Here is a 14,255-nt window from a genome sequence, read left to right as displayed (position 1 = left end):
TGCTAAAAGAAGAACTCGAGCTCGTTAGGCTCAGGATAAAGGAGTACTACGACAAACATTGGCTCGAGGGACCTCGCCTTAAGAGAGGGGATATAGCCTACCTTATTTCTTAGAATTTGAGAATGAAACGGCCAAGCCAGAAACTCGACTTTAGAAAGATTGGACCGTTCAAGATTAACGCAAGAATTTCGACATCTAACTACCGACTTTTGTTACTACCAACAATAAAGTTATATACTAACGTCTTCTATATCTCGCTCCTCGAACCAGTACCTAAGAACGTATAGGTTACAAAAGATATCGAAGCCAAGGACAAAGAAGAAGAATAGGACGTTAAGGAGATCTTAGATTCGCAAATAGCTAACGGAAGGCTAGAGTACCTAATCAAATAGCTCGACTTTGGACCAGAAGATAACTTATAGGAGCCAGTAGAATACCTTAGCTATACGGAAAAACTAAAGGAATTCTATCGACAGAATCCAGATCGGCCAGAGAAGAAGAAAGCGTAAAAATCTTCTCCCTATAAATAGCTCGACCCGGCGGTTAAGCCACTTATATAGAGAAGGGGCGTAGATAGGATTTGAACCTATAACCTCCTAGAGCATTCGTCTAGGTATAATAACCAAGCTGTACTACTAAGCCATTTCATTTGTTAGGAAACAGGCAATAAGAATTAGATTGAGAACCCCAGGCAGGAAAGAGCAGCTATAGGCAGCCACACTATAATACGACATATATAGCAGGCGCAACCAAGACCTGACCACTATTATAAACCCCTGGTACTACCGGATAGAGCAGGACCTCTAGAACTAGGAGAAGCAGGGACCTCGCTGCCACTACCACCCAGAGAACAGAGCAACTAGTCGAAGCCACCCCTAGGAGAATCAGGAATAGCGCCAGCAGAACTATAAGATATAACGCCTATAGCCTCCCAATCAACTATACTAGCGGCACCTAATACTTATACCTGGCCAACCAACGACTGTTCCTCCGACATTGGCTTCGGGGAATCAGGTTCTTCCTCTTCCTCCAAACGAGTTATTCCGCAACAGAATATCTTAACCCTACGCTCGCAGAGGAAACACTACTAAGAGCGAAGGTAAGATAAACGACTTAGGGTCTTAGCTAGCACCCGCTCTATTTCCTTAATATCCTTTGCTACTTTCTCTTGCTCCGATAAATTAGATAGTACTACCACCTATTAACCACCAAGTAAAAATACCCCGAGCATAATACTTATATGCATTGGCTATATTAGGCCTACTATACTTCTTGCCCGCCCAAATATAGTTCGAGCACTTATTCGACCCCTCTATTATTATATAACGCCTCTGGGGCTTTGTATTCTAATAACGCTCGCAAGGCATAGCGACTTCAAAGCCCGTTCGCTCGATTTTCGTTGCGAAAGCACGGCGCTCACGCTTCAAGTCACGGGAACTATAATCCTTAGGATCAGCCATGGCGGAAGGAACAGGGAAAAGGTTAGGGCAACAGAAGGACTTACAACGGGAACCGGGAGTGTTAGCGCTAAAGTATGAATGTCCGGCAAACCTGGGTCTTTCGGGACGAAAGACGTAGAGAGGGGACATCGTATCACGAACCAACCATATAGCAAGACCCGGTAGGGCACAGCGGAAACAGGCAGAACCAATCAGCAGGGGTAAAAGCCGCAGGCGGCCGCATAAGGACGACCTGGGTAGCTCAGGGTCGCCGGCGAGCGAGAGCGATCATGATAGACTTGGGTAGCCGCCTACCCAAGGCGATCGAAGGTAGACCACGGTAGCCGTCGAACGACGGCGAGCCAACAGGATCGGCTAGGTATATAGTCATTCGTTATGGAGGACTCTGGGAGTTCTCCAGTGAGCAATATTACAAGCAATAGCCCATACCTATTGTGCAGACATTGCGGCAAGCATTGTTGTGAACCTTTTGGCTTCACCGAGACCTACAGTCCGACCAGCAGTTACCTTCGACCGGCGAACCCTTTCAGAGGCAGGACTGCCTGTGGTTTCGTCACAAAGTGCAAACCACTCGCTAATGACCTATAGATCCTCGCATTTAGCCCTCTAGTAGTCGTACTTGCGTATATACCATATACGGAGCTCTGGCTGGCGTTTGACAAAGTTATAAGCCCAACGTTTGCCGACAAGGGGCGCGTCGCATTCGCGTAGTAGGTGGTTGGCCATATCTTCCATACCACTTAATCTAGGTGGGAATGCGTGTGTAGATAGCTCAGTTATATACTGAACTATTGACTTGTCTTCTAGATCCGTGAGCTTACGCAAGTTGGCTAGAATATCGCGTCTTGCAGCACGTCCCTTGCGCCGGTGGCGAATCGTTGCTTCTGGAACGTTGTATAGCTTGGCTACCGCCCAGATACTGAGATTCTCGCTCTGTTTGATAGCTTCGAGGGCTAAAAGAAGCCTGGCTTCTTTTGAGGGGCTACGCATGGCTTGTTGCGGTGGTATTTGGTGGAAAAGTTTAGAGGAGGCGCGTCGCACTGAAAGTGCGTCGCTCGCTTATCTGCGTCGCTCGCTTATCATGTACGTTATACTTATAATAATTAGCAGACGAAGCTGTAGAGCAACACTCTATGTAGATTGGGAGGGTACTAGTATAGCGGGATAGAGTGAGCAGACTCTTGCAGACTGCCAAGCCGTCCGAAAGTCCGGCAGATTGGAAGCCACCATATCACTCTGCCTGGCCTTCTCTTTCCAGTTACACGACGCGACCACTTTGGGCAATCAAGGTATCACCGGGATGACGGATGTGGTGCTAATCAACCAGCCCTCGCCGCCCATCGGCTGCTGAGCGTTGCAATATCGAAAAAGAGGGCTAAAAATATGGTGAATGTGGTGGGCAAAAATCTGGTTCTGGGATGTTGAAAGAATGCATGGGATGAATACGTTCATTGATTTTGCCCACCTCTTCGGCGATGATGCGGCACTTTTGAAATGTGCGAATGCTCAACGTTGGACGGAGCGAGCCCAGCTAGATTGGAACTGCCCGTGTATCTGACGATTGTTGACTGCATCAAGCACTATTCTCAGTATTTTGGGCGACACGCACGGTTACAATGCTCGAAATCGATGCGATCCAAGGACTTGGGTTATAGAAGGGTTATCAGTCCGAGGAAGTGAAACTTAAGTTACGCTTGGGTGTCGTGTAGTGAAGTAGCATATGAATACCTAACTCGAGGACAACACGTGGAAACGGTGCGTCTGAGGCCATCGCCGGACCGCAACGGCACGGGATTCAGTAGATTTTAGCGCGGTTGGGCTGGAACGCACAAGACGCTGTGACAGTTTGCCCATAAATCTTCCTTATCCGCTCAAAAGGGTCCAAAACTGGTCGCTCTGAGGACAAGCAACCGCCCCCTTTGAACAACAACGAAGATAAGAAGATGTCGCTAAAAAGCATCTTGTGTGTGCACCACCTTGTGGTTGGCACTGGTTGCCAGTTGCCACGCAACCTAACTTAAGTAACACAACTAAGATTCAAAGAGATTAGGGTTGGCACTGACTAGGAGTCTTAAAACTTCCGCGATTCAACAGTTCCCAGTCACCAACTTTTCCAATCACAGATCGGCTTCGTCATCGATTATCAACACCATGGGTGCTTGGTTCCGGAATGTCGGCCGCGCAATGGCCGCTGCAGGCAAAGCCATTCATGACGACCTGAATGGCTTTGGACAGAATGCAGGCGCTGCCCTCGATGGCTGGGGCAAGGATGTGGGCAGAAAGTTCGACCCTAACCACCCTGTCCGCATCGGCATGGCCAAAGCTGGAGAGATTTCCTTCGGCGCGGCAAACGGAACGCTTCAAGCGCTAGATCATATTGGCAAGAATACGGAGATTGCCGTCAACGGAGCATACGAAAACCTCCATCAGCAAGTCTCACGGGTCGACTGGGACAAACTATCGCAGGCGGCAAAGGACTGGGTTGAGAATATTGCGAAAACACTCGCATTGCCCGTCGCAGTTGCGGCGGAGAAGGTCTTCAGCGTTCCGCAAGACATCCTGCCTAAGGAAATCGTCCAATGGATCGACGACCATCCGGCTCAGACAGCTTTCCTTATCGTTGCAGGCGTCGTCTTCTTCGCTCCTCACCTGGTGACGGTGCCTGTGTTGGAAAGCCTGGGGTTTACCGCTGATGGTGTTGCTGCAGGTGGGTGTATCAACGGTCATGATCACAAGATATAAGATTAACTGAAGCGCAGGTTCTGCTGCCGCAGCTCTCCACTCCATGATCGGCCAGGTTCAAGCTGGGAGTATCTTTTCCCTCATGCAGAGCGCTGGAGCTGGCGGAGCTCCGGCTGCTGTTGCGGATGTTTTCGTTTCTACAGCAGCGCCCGTTGCAATCGGAACCACTCTCTACTTCAGGCAACAGCCCACCATAAAGCACAAGCTCTGACAGTTCAGGGACGCGGAGAACGTGAGGACAGAGGTACTGGCTACAGTAATGGTGGTGATCTGGAGCATAGATTAACCCCTGGTTGGCAGGCTCAGCCGGCATCGATTGAACTGCCTTTATTGATGCTCAATCCTGCATCCAACAGAGCAGCGACGGCCCGTCAAAGCTGAGTCTGGTATTTGTCTTCTGTTCAGAACTACGCCTACCGCCAATCCAGGTGATGGCTCATGGCTGAACGGTACAGTCCTCAAGGCCCTCAACCCCGTCAAGGCCGAGAGAAGTAAAGCGGCTGATAAACAAGCACCTGAAACAGATCAGATATCTGGGGGGCAACTCTAGGAGTCCCAGCATAATGTATACTTTCCCATGCACAAAATGTGGCAGGTATCGAGCCTTGTGACTTGGGGCCCAAACTTCACATCATCTTAGCAACTGTACCACGGTCTTTGGTGAGGGTGCCACTAGATTCGCTCATCGGCCTAGGGTTGACTTCTACCATTGGACCCTACATCAGCACGTAGGGAACCCGAGACGGGAGTTCTGATTCATGTCCTGCTGCCCAACATCCGATAAAACCACGGGAGCTAGAACTATGTTCGCAGATTTGTCAAAGGCTCAAAGCTTTGTGTGGCGCTACAAGCTGCAGGTCCGCCTCGTTCATATTTCATAGCCACTGGCCAAGGGATGCCGCCATGCAGGGTTGCTCCCAAAGACAGGCGCGCAACTTCAGACACCTGATACTCAGTGCCCTACTCGCTGGGCCTCCCAAATCGGTCGGGCCAGCTCCCTGCCTAGCTGTCTAAGGAACCCCTGTCCTTTCTCTATTGACGCTCGACTCGAGTAATCTCTTGGGGGCTACATAGTTTGGGCAATAGGAACGAGCGTACATCCCTGTATATGTTCTTACCATGGAGTACCTCCCCATTCACAGAGCACTATTTTGGCCAAGTCGCACCTCGGCTAGGATTCGAGGATGTCGGGTTCGCCTCATATAGCAAGGTAGCAACCTAGCTGAAGCATGGAACTACTAGTAGTTCAGAGCCACCCCTCGTCACTCAGCCTACCTTCATTCGTTGAACTACCTTAAGGGCGAATACCTGTGCTGTAAAGCCCGTGACATCCCCGGTGACGAGGCCAAACATTCCAGCCCCAACATCCGGCATCATTAGGCTTGCGAAGCTGGTTTCTGGCTTGCTTGGCTTTAATTTGTGAAGGTAAATCTACGGATGTTCGAAATCGACGGTTACTGGTCACCGATTCACATTGGTGTCGGTGCTGCTCGACGCCCAGCCTCTGTGATGAGTGCGATCTCGTTGAGAGCCGATAAAAAGTACCTACCTTAGGTAGCCTCAGCCATCAAGTATCTACACAAGGGGGAACAGCATCTGTTCTGGACTGAAATTTGTGAGGCTTGAAGGTTCAGGCTCCTTGTAACAAGATTCATAGAACGTAAATTGTAGTGATGAGGCCGGGGATCGTTGAAGCATCGCAGAACCTCGAAGCTCCTTTGTCGCTGGCTCAATCGAGTCCGCAGTCTCACCACATATTTCTTTCCTTTTTCGTAACAACAATGAAGTCAGATTCTGGGAAGCTAAGTATTGTGCCCCTTCGGCATGTCCCGCATATGGTTGCTCCAGCCTTTATCATCCTTATCAGCCAGCCGTGGGGCAAACAGCGCTAACCGGATATGTCTAGCGCGGCACAGCGCTAACAATCATCTGGCCAGGATGAGTCGCAGGCTTGTTGACTGCACACGAAATTCGTGAGAAATATCGACTTGCAGTCATACTTCGACAACGGTCTTCTCGCAGACAGACACTCCACTGTTTCCGGCCGCCGACGTCGAGAATTCATCGCACCTATCCATCTCTGAGTCGAGCATCGCGACCTCGCCAAAGCCGACCGAAACCCATCAAGGGAAAATACTTCAAAGAGGAGGGGCCCGAAAAAATCGTTACCCCGCGGATTCACCATGGCGAGCAACGGCGACAAATTCGGCAACGACATCGAGTCCGAGTCTGACTCCGGAAACGAGTCCCAGGTTGAGCAGCACGACTCGGACAACGAGATCAACGAGAAGCCCCTCAAAAGCGCTCTCAAGAAGACAGAGCCCGCGCCCGCGGTTCAAAGACCGCCACTGCCGCCCCAGACAGACCCCAAAGATCTTGACGTCAAGGCCCTGAATCCCCTGACGCCCGAGATCATTGCGCGGCAAGCGACCATTAATATCGGCACCATCGGCCATGTCGCTCACGGAAAGTCGACAGTGGTGAAAGCTATTTCTGGTGTCCAAACCGTTCGTTTCAAAAACGAGCTCATCCGAAATATTACCATCAAGCTTGGCTACGCCAACGCCAAAATTTACAAGTGTGACAATCCGGAGTGCCCTCGGCCAACATGTTATCGGAGCTACAAGAGCGAGAAGGAGGTCGACCCTCCTTGTGAACGGGAAGGATGCTCCGGGACATACAGGCTACTGCGTCACGTTTCGTAGGTACCCCCAGCTATGGCGTTATCTCAACCCATATACAGTCGTATCCTCAAGGTACGGGTGTCTAACTGATCGCAGATTTGTGGACTGCCCCGGGCACGATATTCTGATGAGCACCATGTTGTCAGGTGCCGCAGTCATGGACGCTGCGTTGCTTCTTATTGCCGGCAATGAATCTTGTCCACAACCGCAGACGTCCGAACACTTGGCGGCTATCGAGATTATGAAGCTCGACAAGATCATTATCCTCCAAAACAAGGTCGATCTCATGCGGGAAGAGGCCGCCAAGCAGCACTACGAGTCCATTCTCAAGTTCATACGAGGTACTGTGGCTGGCAAGTCGCCTATCATCCCCATCTCGGCCCAGCTCAAGTTCAATATCGATGCTATCAACGATGCTATTGTCAACACGATCCCTATCCCTCCTAGGGACTTCTCGCAGGATCCGCACATGATTGTCATCCGGTCTTTCGACGTCAACAAACCTGGTGCCGAGATCGATGAGCTCAAGGGTGGTGTCGCTGGTGGTAGTATCTTGCACGGTCTCCTGAAGCTTGGTGATGAAATCGAGATCAGGCCCGGTATTGTGTCTCGTGACGACAAGGGTAACCTAAAGTGCACGCCTATCTTCAGCCGCATTGTCTCTCTCAACTCGGAGGCCAATGACCTGAAGTACGCCGTCCCTGGTGGCCTGATTGGTGTTGGTACCCGCATCGACCCTACCCTCTGCCGTGCCGATCGTCTAGTTGGTTTCGTTCTGGGTCTCAAGGGTCGCCTGCCCGAGATCTACAGCGAAATCGAGGTCAACTTCTACCTCCTCCGCCGCCTGCTCGGTGTACGGACGGCAGACGGCAAGCAGGCCAAGGTCGACAAGCTGGCCAAGAACGAGGTCATCATGGTCAACATCGGTTCGACCTCGACCGGTGCCAAGGTTGTGGCCATCAAGAAGGACGCCGCCAAGCTCCAACTCACGAGCCCGGCATGCACGAACATTGGCGAGAAGGTCGCTCTCAGCCGACGTATTGAGAAGCACTGGCGTCTGATCGGCTGGGCTACTATCGCAGCGTAGGTTTCCGCGGTGGATCCAACACGCCATTAGTTGTCACTAACCAGACGTTACAGTGGTGTCACGCTCGAGCCTAGCACCTCCAAATGAGATATCCCTTCGACGAGGGCAGTGAGAATCCATGAGTTTATGAAGGATCAGGGGATTGATTTACATGTGGCTCTTTAGTGACGAGTTGGTTGCGAGCTGGACAGATGACCTTGGGCGGGGAGATCACGCATAGCAGACCAAGGATGTGGTGGGCACCAGCATAGTCTAAAGCCCTGTTATCTTCATGCGATCACTGGTAGATGAAAAAGGAAACGGAGCCTCGGGTCTGTAGACATTCTTATGCAGTCATGACGTTGCCTGCAGACTGCAGTTCCACCGCCATGTCCCTAGCAAGTGACTATGACCGCCGTACTTCTCTTCTTCATTTCTATTTATGCCATCCCCGCTTCCCTACTTCCTCACCTTCCGGGCGTGCTTGACCAAGTTCTCAATCACCCCTTCAAACGCCTCCCGCTCGGCAATCTGCTCGTCCGTCCGCTTCTGCCAGTACGTCAGCACCCCCTGTGCCATGCCCTGCATCGCCTCCAGCCGCTTGATGTGCTCCCGCAGCTCGTCGTCCGTCATCCCGTTGAGCGCCGCGTCCGTCAGCATACAGGTCTGCCGCGCCGAGACCAGGTCGAAATTCCGCTCCGGACTCCTCTCCCGTTCCGCACCACCACCACCAGCACCGCCATCTGTTCTCTTGCTTCTCCCCGATTCGCCCCCGGCTTGTGAGCCCGTGCTCTTCCGTGCGCCGCTCACTTCCCCGGCCGCCACTCCTTCCGCAGTCGTCTTGGCGCGGGAATCACTCGATGCCCTGCGCAGCGAACCGGTGGAGGTTGTCCGATGTAGTGACGGCAACACAAGCTTCTTCTGCTTGGAGGACGCGGGCAGGATCTCGTCGAGATCGACGGGCACGCCCAGGGAGACGAGAAAGAGCCGGCGGATGCGCGAGCGGATCCAGTCTGGGGGCTGCAGCGGGGGCGGGGCGACGAGCTGGGACCAGAGCGAGGCGGAGCGCGGCGTGAGGAAGACGGGGTTGTCTTCTGCGGAGAGGGCTGGAAGCGTTGGGAAGGAGTCGGGCGGCGGGAAGAGGGCGTCGAGGTAGGGTTGCGTGAGCGAGTGTATTTCGGGAGGGGAGAGGTCGTCGAAGGTGGGGATTGGCTTGACGGTAGTTTATGGTTAGCAAGAGGGGCCAAAAAGGAATGGGAAAGAGGCTGTGGCTTACGAAGGAGAAGGATGGAGCGGTAGGGACCGATGGAGGAGGCGGTGGTGGTGCTGGAGCTTCTTCGGCTTGTTGGAAGTCGTCGTCAAAGTCACCAAAGTCGCCGTCTTCACCACCCTCTTCGAAATCGTCAAAGTCGTCTCCGAAGTCATCATCGCCACCATTACCTTCTTCATTAGCAGCGACAGCGCCTTCAGGGTCCGGGACGCCAGGATTTGACGGAGATTGTTTCAGAGCAAGCGAAGAATCCCTTTTTGCGCCTGTCGGTGTAGTGGGAGTACTTGGAGACGGTGATATTGGAGTATCTACGCAGGTAAGGACAAGTCAATACAAACTATGGATAGGCGCAAAAGTAAAAAAAGGAGACAAGGGGTGAGCGCTCGGCACAAAAAGGTTATGCTACGCGTCCGTACCATTTGCAGCTCCGCCTCCTTCTACCTTCCCGTCGGCCTTGACAACCAGGTCGGGGTGTGCATCCGACTTGCGCCTTTGCCTGTTCTCCGGGTGCGTCACTGAGCCCTCGACGTCTGGTGTCTCTTCCACCACAGTCTTGGGTATGGGCTGCCCGCCGGGCGTCGGGGACCGCGGGGGTTCCTCAGGCTCTGCAGCCGATTCATTGCTCGGGTCGGGGATGATGGCTATCTCATCCGGCGCTGCGTCCCCCTCTCTCATGCGGTAGGCCTGTGTACCAGGGACTTCCCCGTACGCCGGCTTGTCGTCCACCCTCTCGACTCTGGTTCTCGGGATGGGTGAGGCCCGTGAGGGCGTCATTGGGCCGGACCGGGCATCGGAGTAGTGCTCTTCGGAGTCGGATGCCTCTGCTGAGGGGCTGTTAGCGGAGTTGTGGAGCGGGGGACATGGCATTCGGCAGTACCAAGCTCGTGAGCACCCGGATCAACTGTGTCTTTCCGCTCTGGCGGCGACAGGCTGTTTCGCCGTTCTGACATCGTGTTGCCGTCAAGAACGCACGAGCGGTTTTCCGCCAGAAATCGTCTGATGCTTAAGGGCCCGGGAGGTAAGGCGGCCCCCACGCGGACTTATTGGGATAATGGTGTTGGATTGCCCCGCTGCAGAGTTGAAACGTCGTGCAAACCAGTGTCAAACAACTGTTTGTTTGGCCGCACTTTATGGCTGATCAAATACTTCAGACGTCGGTGATCGGGTATTAGTGCACACACATGTGTAACATCCAAGAGTCTAGACCGTGGTGACATCGACCACCGTGTGGGCTTCATTCCAGCGGCAAGCCAGGATCCATGTGGATTGTGGAGCAATCTAAGAGAGAGACCAAGCCACAACCTTACTTGGCATGTGGCGTGCTGAGCTTCGCATTGCCCAAACGTGAGGCTGGCTAAGCTTTTTCTCGAGGCGCGTGCTTTGGCAGCTGCCAAAAGTCGGTCCGTTCGTTCACTGAGGTCTGCCCGATTTGGGCCTTTGAAAACAGAAAGAAGGTGCACGACGAAAGAACCAAGTGTCCTTCGATCACCACGGGCATCTTCTTTAGGTGCGCGCTTAACACAATTCGGGTCCAGTCAATTGTCGCAGACGACACAATCGGCGCCAAGGGACTTGCTTGTTGCGGTTCTCCCTGCCCTCTTTGACCGCGCTTTTGGAGACAGCTTCAGCTCCGACTTGCACCAAGTCGCGGCACCTCCACCTTCCTACCTTATCCAGACAGCGAGCCACTGCTCGTGCGAGGTCGCCAAAATGTCTTTCACCTTTGGGGCGCCATCATCGAGCGCGGCGTCGGGCCAGTCCACGACAACAACAGCGCCGGCTGCGGGGGGCCTGTTCGGCACTGCTAGCTCAACATCAGCGACTCCAACGTTTTCATTCGGTAATAAGCCAGCTGGAAGCGGAGCAAGCACGCCCCAAACCGGGGGCGGTTTGTTTGGCGGGGCGGCGAGTACTGGTCAGTCTGGAGGTCTTTTCGGAAACGCGGGCAATACTACGACGCCGTCGACGACTAGCACCCCGTTGCTTGGGCAGGCGCAAACCACGGGTGCGTCATCCGGAGGGCCTTTGTTTGGTAATAATGCCAGCAAGCCTGCAGGGAGCCTGTTTGGTAATACCTCGACGCCAGCATCAGGGACTGCAACACCCACGGGAACACCGAATCTCTTCGGCAACAACAAGCCCGCAGCGTCAACTGCTGCTCCCTCCGCAGGCACACAGGGCGCGACAACCGGCGGCCTTTTCGGGTCCGCAACCACTGCCTCTCAGCCGGCAGCAGGGACAACCTCGACAACCGGGGGGCTATTCAATAACACGGGATTCCAGTTCGGATCAACCACTCCTGCTACCACGACAGCGGGTGCTCAAGCGACCCCAGCTAAGCCGCTCTTTGCAGGGCTTGGCTCGACCACCCCGGCTGGCACACCAGCCAGCGCACCCCCGTCGGATGCCTCCAAGCCGGCTGGGTTGTTTGGCGGTCTCGGGGCCAAGCCGGCGGCTACCGCAGCTGCTACTACAAGTCTGTTTGGCCAGTCTACCACCCCTGCTTCTTCCGCACCGCAAGCGCAGTCCGGCAATGGCACGCCCGCGGGCGCTGGCAACCTTTTCGGGTCCAAGCCTGGCCAGACATCAGCTACGAGCAACGCGCCAATCTTTGGCGGGAATCAACCTGCGGCCAGCACACCCGGCACCAGCACGCCTGCCACAGCTGCACCGGCAGCAGGAGCGAAGCCGCTCTTTGGGAATGCCGCGGGCGCCAATCTCACGACCACTGCTGCGTCAAGCACAACGCCGGCTGCTTCCTCGGCGGCAGCGACTCCCAGCCTGTTTAGTACCACTGCTCCCGCCTCCACGGCCCCTGCTAGCTCGACACCTGCGGCTTCCAACTTGTTCGGGTCGAAGCCGGCAACGACTAGTGCCGCGACCTCCTCAGGGACTCCCGCGGCCACAACTTCGCTCTTTCCGACGTCGACTGCCGCACCGGCCGCTTCCACCACCGCAACAACTGGATCTACTACCGCAACTGCTCCTCAAACCGTGGCGGCTTCTTCCATGGGCTTGTTAGGGAGCACTAAGCCCGCCGGCACTACAGCCGCCACGCCGGCACAGGATAGCAAGAGCACCACGACTTCGGGGTTCTCTGCCTCCACCGCAGGTCCGCCGTCTCAATTACCTCGTCTGAAGAACAAGACGATGGACGAGATCATCACGCGCTGGGCTACCGATCTGACCAAGTACCAGAAGGAGTTCAAGGACCAGGCGTCGAAGATCGCCGAGTGGGACCGGTTACTGGTCGAGAACGGCGAAAAGATCCAGAAGCTGTACACGTCCACTTACGAAGCGGAGCGGGCGAGCAGCGAGATCGAGCGCCAGCTCTCAAACGTGGAGAGCCAGCAGGAGGAACTCACGACGTGGTTAGACCGCTACGAGTCCGACCTCAACGAGCTGTTCGCCAAACAGGGCGGCGGCAACGAGCAGGTCGCCGGTCCGGACCAGGAGCGAGAGCGCACCTACAAGCTGGCGGAGAAGCTGACAGACCGGCTGGATGACATGACTAAGGACCTGACCAAGATGATCAAGGAGATCAATGACATGTCGGGCACGCTCAGCAAGGGCAGCAAGCCTGATGATCCGGTAGTTCCCACGTCCCTATAGCAGTGGTGTATGAAATGCTAACACTGATATGTCTTAGCTGACTCAGATTGTGCGCGTCTTGAACGGCCACCTGGCCCAGCTACAATGGATCGACAGCAACGCTGCCGCACTCCAGGCCAAGGTTGCCGCCGCGCAGAAGGCGAGCGGCAACATGGGAACTAATGTCTCGAGCGCCGAGACAGATGTGGCCGAGAGCTTTTACAGGTCCTACCGCAGCGGGTACAAATGAAGGAATGGGGTTCTTTGGAGGCCAAGAGGGATTAGGAAGGGGATCATACTGCCATGGTAATGAGTCGGGGTAGTGCATGTGTGTTTAAGCGGCAACCAGGCAAAAGAGTATGGTCACGCCAAGTCGAGGTGGAGGTCATAACTGCAGAGAACAAGGGGTTCGGTGGCGGAACTTGCATATGTACTTGTACAGGGTGAACGAAGTAGATGTCCTCGCTGGAGCACATGCAGAAATCAGGGGGCGATGTCCTCATCACGCAGTATCCAACAACGACAAGCCTCTCGTCGCCAAAACGCCCCTGCTTACTGGTCTCCGCTTTCGCTTCCCTATTTTCACAAGAGAGGATACGGAATAGCTTCCATCGTTCATGGCTTCTTCGTCTTTTTCATTTTTCATGCCTGAACAGAGACACTTAGTTCTGCTCGCCGCCCTGATCCTTGGTGATCTCGTCACTATCCGATGTTGAACCCGCGCATTAGGATCACTATACGCCTGCGATACAGGGAAGCGAGTGTTCTCTTACATGTGGTCCGACAGCTGTTGCAGGTGAGCCTGCTGCTCCGCCAGCTTCTTCTTCAGCTCCATGAGCTTCTCCTTCTCGCGCTGCCGGATCGCGTAGTCCTCGTTGGCGCGCTCGCGCTTTTGGAAGGCGTCCCTGTTTTGGCAAAATGCTCCGTTAGCATCATTGTGAGGCTAGCTCTCCGGATCAGGTGATTCCTCGTTTCATTCTTGGGAAGATGGGCAGAGCCGGGATTGCGGGGTGAAGGCCCGATCGGTCCTTTGGGGTTTGTTGGAGGGGGGCGGCGCTTTGGCCCGTGATATCCGAGCAAGGGCCGCTGCTTCCGGATATCACCATGACCACCTCCCCCAAGCCCCGCGTCTCCCAGCTTCGGCCTCCCCGGAGATGTGTGAGAGTGAGTGTTCCGTTGGGGGACAAAACGCACCCTTGGCCGCCGGTCTTGGGCGGAGCACCGGTCTCGCCGGCCATGGCGCGGACGGTCGTCGAGAAGGTCCGCGAGACCAGAGCGGGGCGGGCCAGCTTGGTGATAGATGTGCGCATCATTGTGTCGGTTGTTTGTGGTTGGGTGGTTTTGCTGATCGCCGGTATGGGAGCAAGAACTAAATGCGACTCTTATACCTCGAGTCGTCTCTAATAAGCTTGTGTCACGGGTCAATGGCAGGTGATAGTCGC

At 54.4% G+C, this 14,255-nt stretch overlaps 5 protein-coding genes and 1 non-coding gene across 6 annotated transcripts; 3 read left to right on the top strand and 3 right to left on the bottom strand.

The window, feature by feature from the left end:
* Positions 1-565: 565 nt before the first annotated feature.
* On the bottom strand, positions 566-642 carry B0T15DRAFT_t6. Its single transcript has one exon. It is a non-coding gene; the product is annotated as a tRNA-Ile (tRNA).
* Positions 643-3,611: 2,969 nt separating this feature from the next.
* On the top strand, positions 3,612-4,413 carry B0T15DRAFT_488717 (uncharacterized protein; the record flags this gene model as incomplete). Its single annotated transcript, XM_062866535.1, has 2 exons — positions 3,612-4,167; positions 4,220-4,413. The coding sequence occupies 2 exons, from the start codon at positions 3,612-3,614 to the stop codon at positions 4,411-4,413; spliced, it is 750 nt and encodes a 249-aa protein (XP_062725800.1).
* A 1,725-nt stretch (positions 4,414-6,138) lies between these two features.
* On the top strand, positions 6,139-8,295 carry B0T15DRAFT_517138 (P-loop containing nucleoside triphosphate hydrolase protein). Its single transcript, XM_062868299.1, has 3 exons — positions 6,139-6,903; positions 6,983-7,969; positions 8,027-8,295. The coding sequence occupies exons 1-3, from the start codon at positions 6,386-6,388 to the stop codon at positions 8,058-8,060; spliced, it is 1,539 nt and encodes a 512-aa protein (XP_062725799.1). The 5' UTR covers positions 6,139-6,385; the 3' UTR covers positions 8,061-8,295.
* B0T15DRAFT_546353 (uncharacterized protein) lies at positions 8,023-10,172 on the bottom strand (the record flags this gene model as incomplete). The annotated part of the gene is made up of 4 exons (XM_062870155.1): positions 8,023-9,164; positions 9,229-9,485; positions 9,639-10,043; positions 10,100-10,172. The coding sequence occupies 4 exons, from the start codon at positions 10,170-10,172 to the stop codon at positions 8,412-8,414; spliced, it is 1,488 nt and encodes a 495-aa protein (XP_062725798.1). The 3' UTR covers positions 8,023-8,411.
* A 524-nt stretch (positions 10,173-10,696) lies between these two features.
* B0T15DRAFT_21431 (Nsp1-like C-terminal region-domain-containing protein) lies at positions 10,697-13,166 on the top strand. Its single transcript, XM_062862713.1, has 2 exons — positions 10,697-12,813; positions 12,872-13,166. The coding sequence occupies exons 1-2, from the start codon at positions 10,933-10,935 to the stop codon at positions 13,061-13,063; spliced, it is 2,073 nt and encodes a 690-aa protein (XP_062725797.1). The 5' UTR covers positions 10,697-10,932; the 3' UTR covers positions 13,064-13,166.
* A 309-nt stretch (positions 13,167-13,475) lies between these two features.
* On the bottom strand, positions 13,476-14,126 carry B0T15DRAFT_488713 (mitochondrial ATPase inhibitor, IATP-domain-containing protein; the record flags this gene model as incomplete). Its single annotated transcript, XM_062866534.1, has 3 exons — positions 13,476-13,515; positions 13,587-13,718; positions 14,008-14,126. 3 exons carry the CDS (start codon positions 14,124-14,126, stop codon positions 13,476-13,478), a joined length of 291 nt encoding a protein of 96 aa, XP_062725796.1.
* Between the last annotated feature and the right edge of the window lie 129 nt (positions 14,127-14,255).

This window comes from Chaetomium strumarium, assembly GCF_033439665.1.
Source record: "Chaetomium strumarium strain CBS 333.67 chromosome Unknown B0T15scaffold_1, whole genome shotgun sequence".
NCBI classification, from domain to species: Eukaryota; Fungi; Ascomycota; class Sordariomycetes; order Sordariales; family Chaetomiaceae; genus Chaetomium; species Chaetomium strumarium.
This window is presented reverse-complemented; position numbering and strand designations above follow the sequence as displayed.

Coding starts and splice junctions, on each gene's coding strand:
- B0T15DRAFT_517138 (XM_062868299.1), top strand. CDS start 6,386: ATGGCGAGCAACGGCGACAAATTCGGCAACGACATCGAGTCCGAGTCT. Junction 6,904..6,982: donor AGGCTACTGCGTCACGTTTC/GTAGGTACCCCC, acceptor AACTGATCGCAG/ATTTGTGGACTGCCCCGGGC. Junction 7,970..8,026: donor GGCTGGGCTACTATCGCAGC/GTAGGTTTCCGC, acceptor CAGACGTTACAG/TGGTGTCACGCTCGAGCCTA.
- B0T15DRAFT_21431 (XM_062862713.1), top strand. CDS start 10,933: ATGTCTTTCACCTTTGGGGCGCCATCATCGAGCGCGGCGTCGGGCCAG. Junction 12,814..12,871: donor GCAGCAAGCCTGATGATCCG/GTAGTTCCCACG, acceptor GATATGTCTTAG/CTGACTCAGATTGTGCGCGT.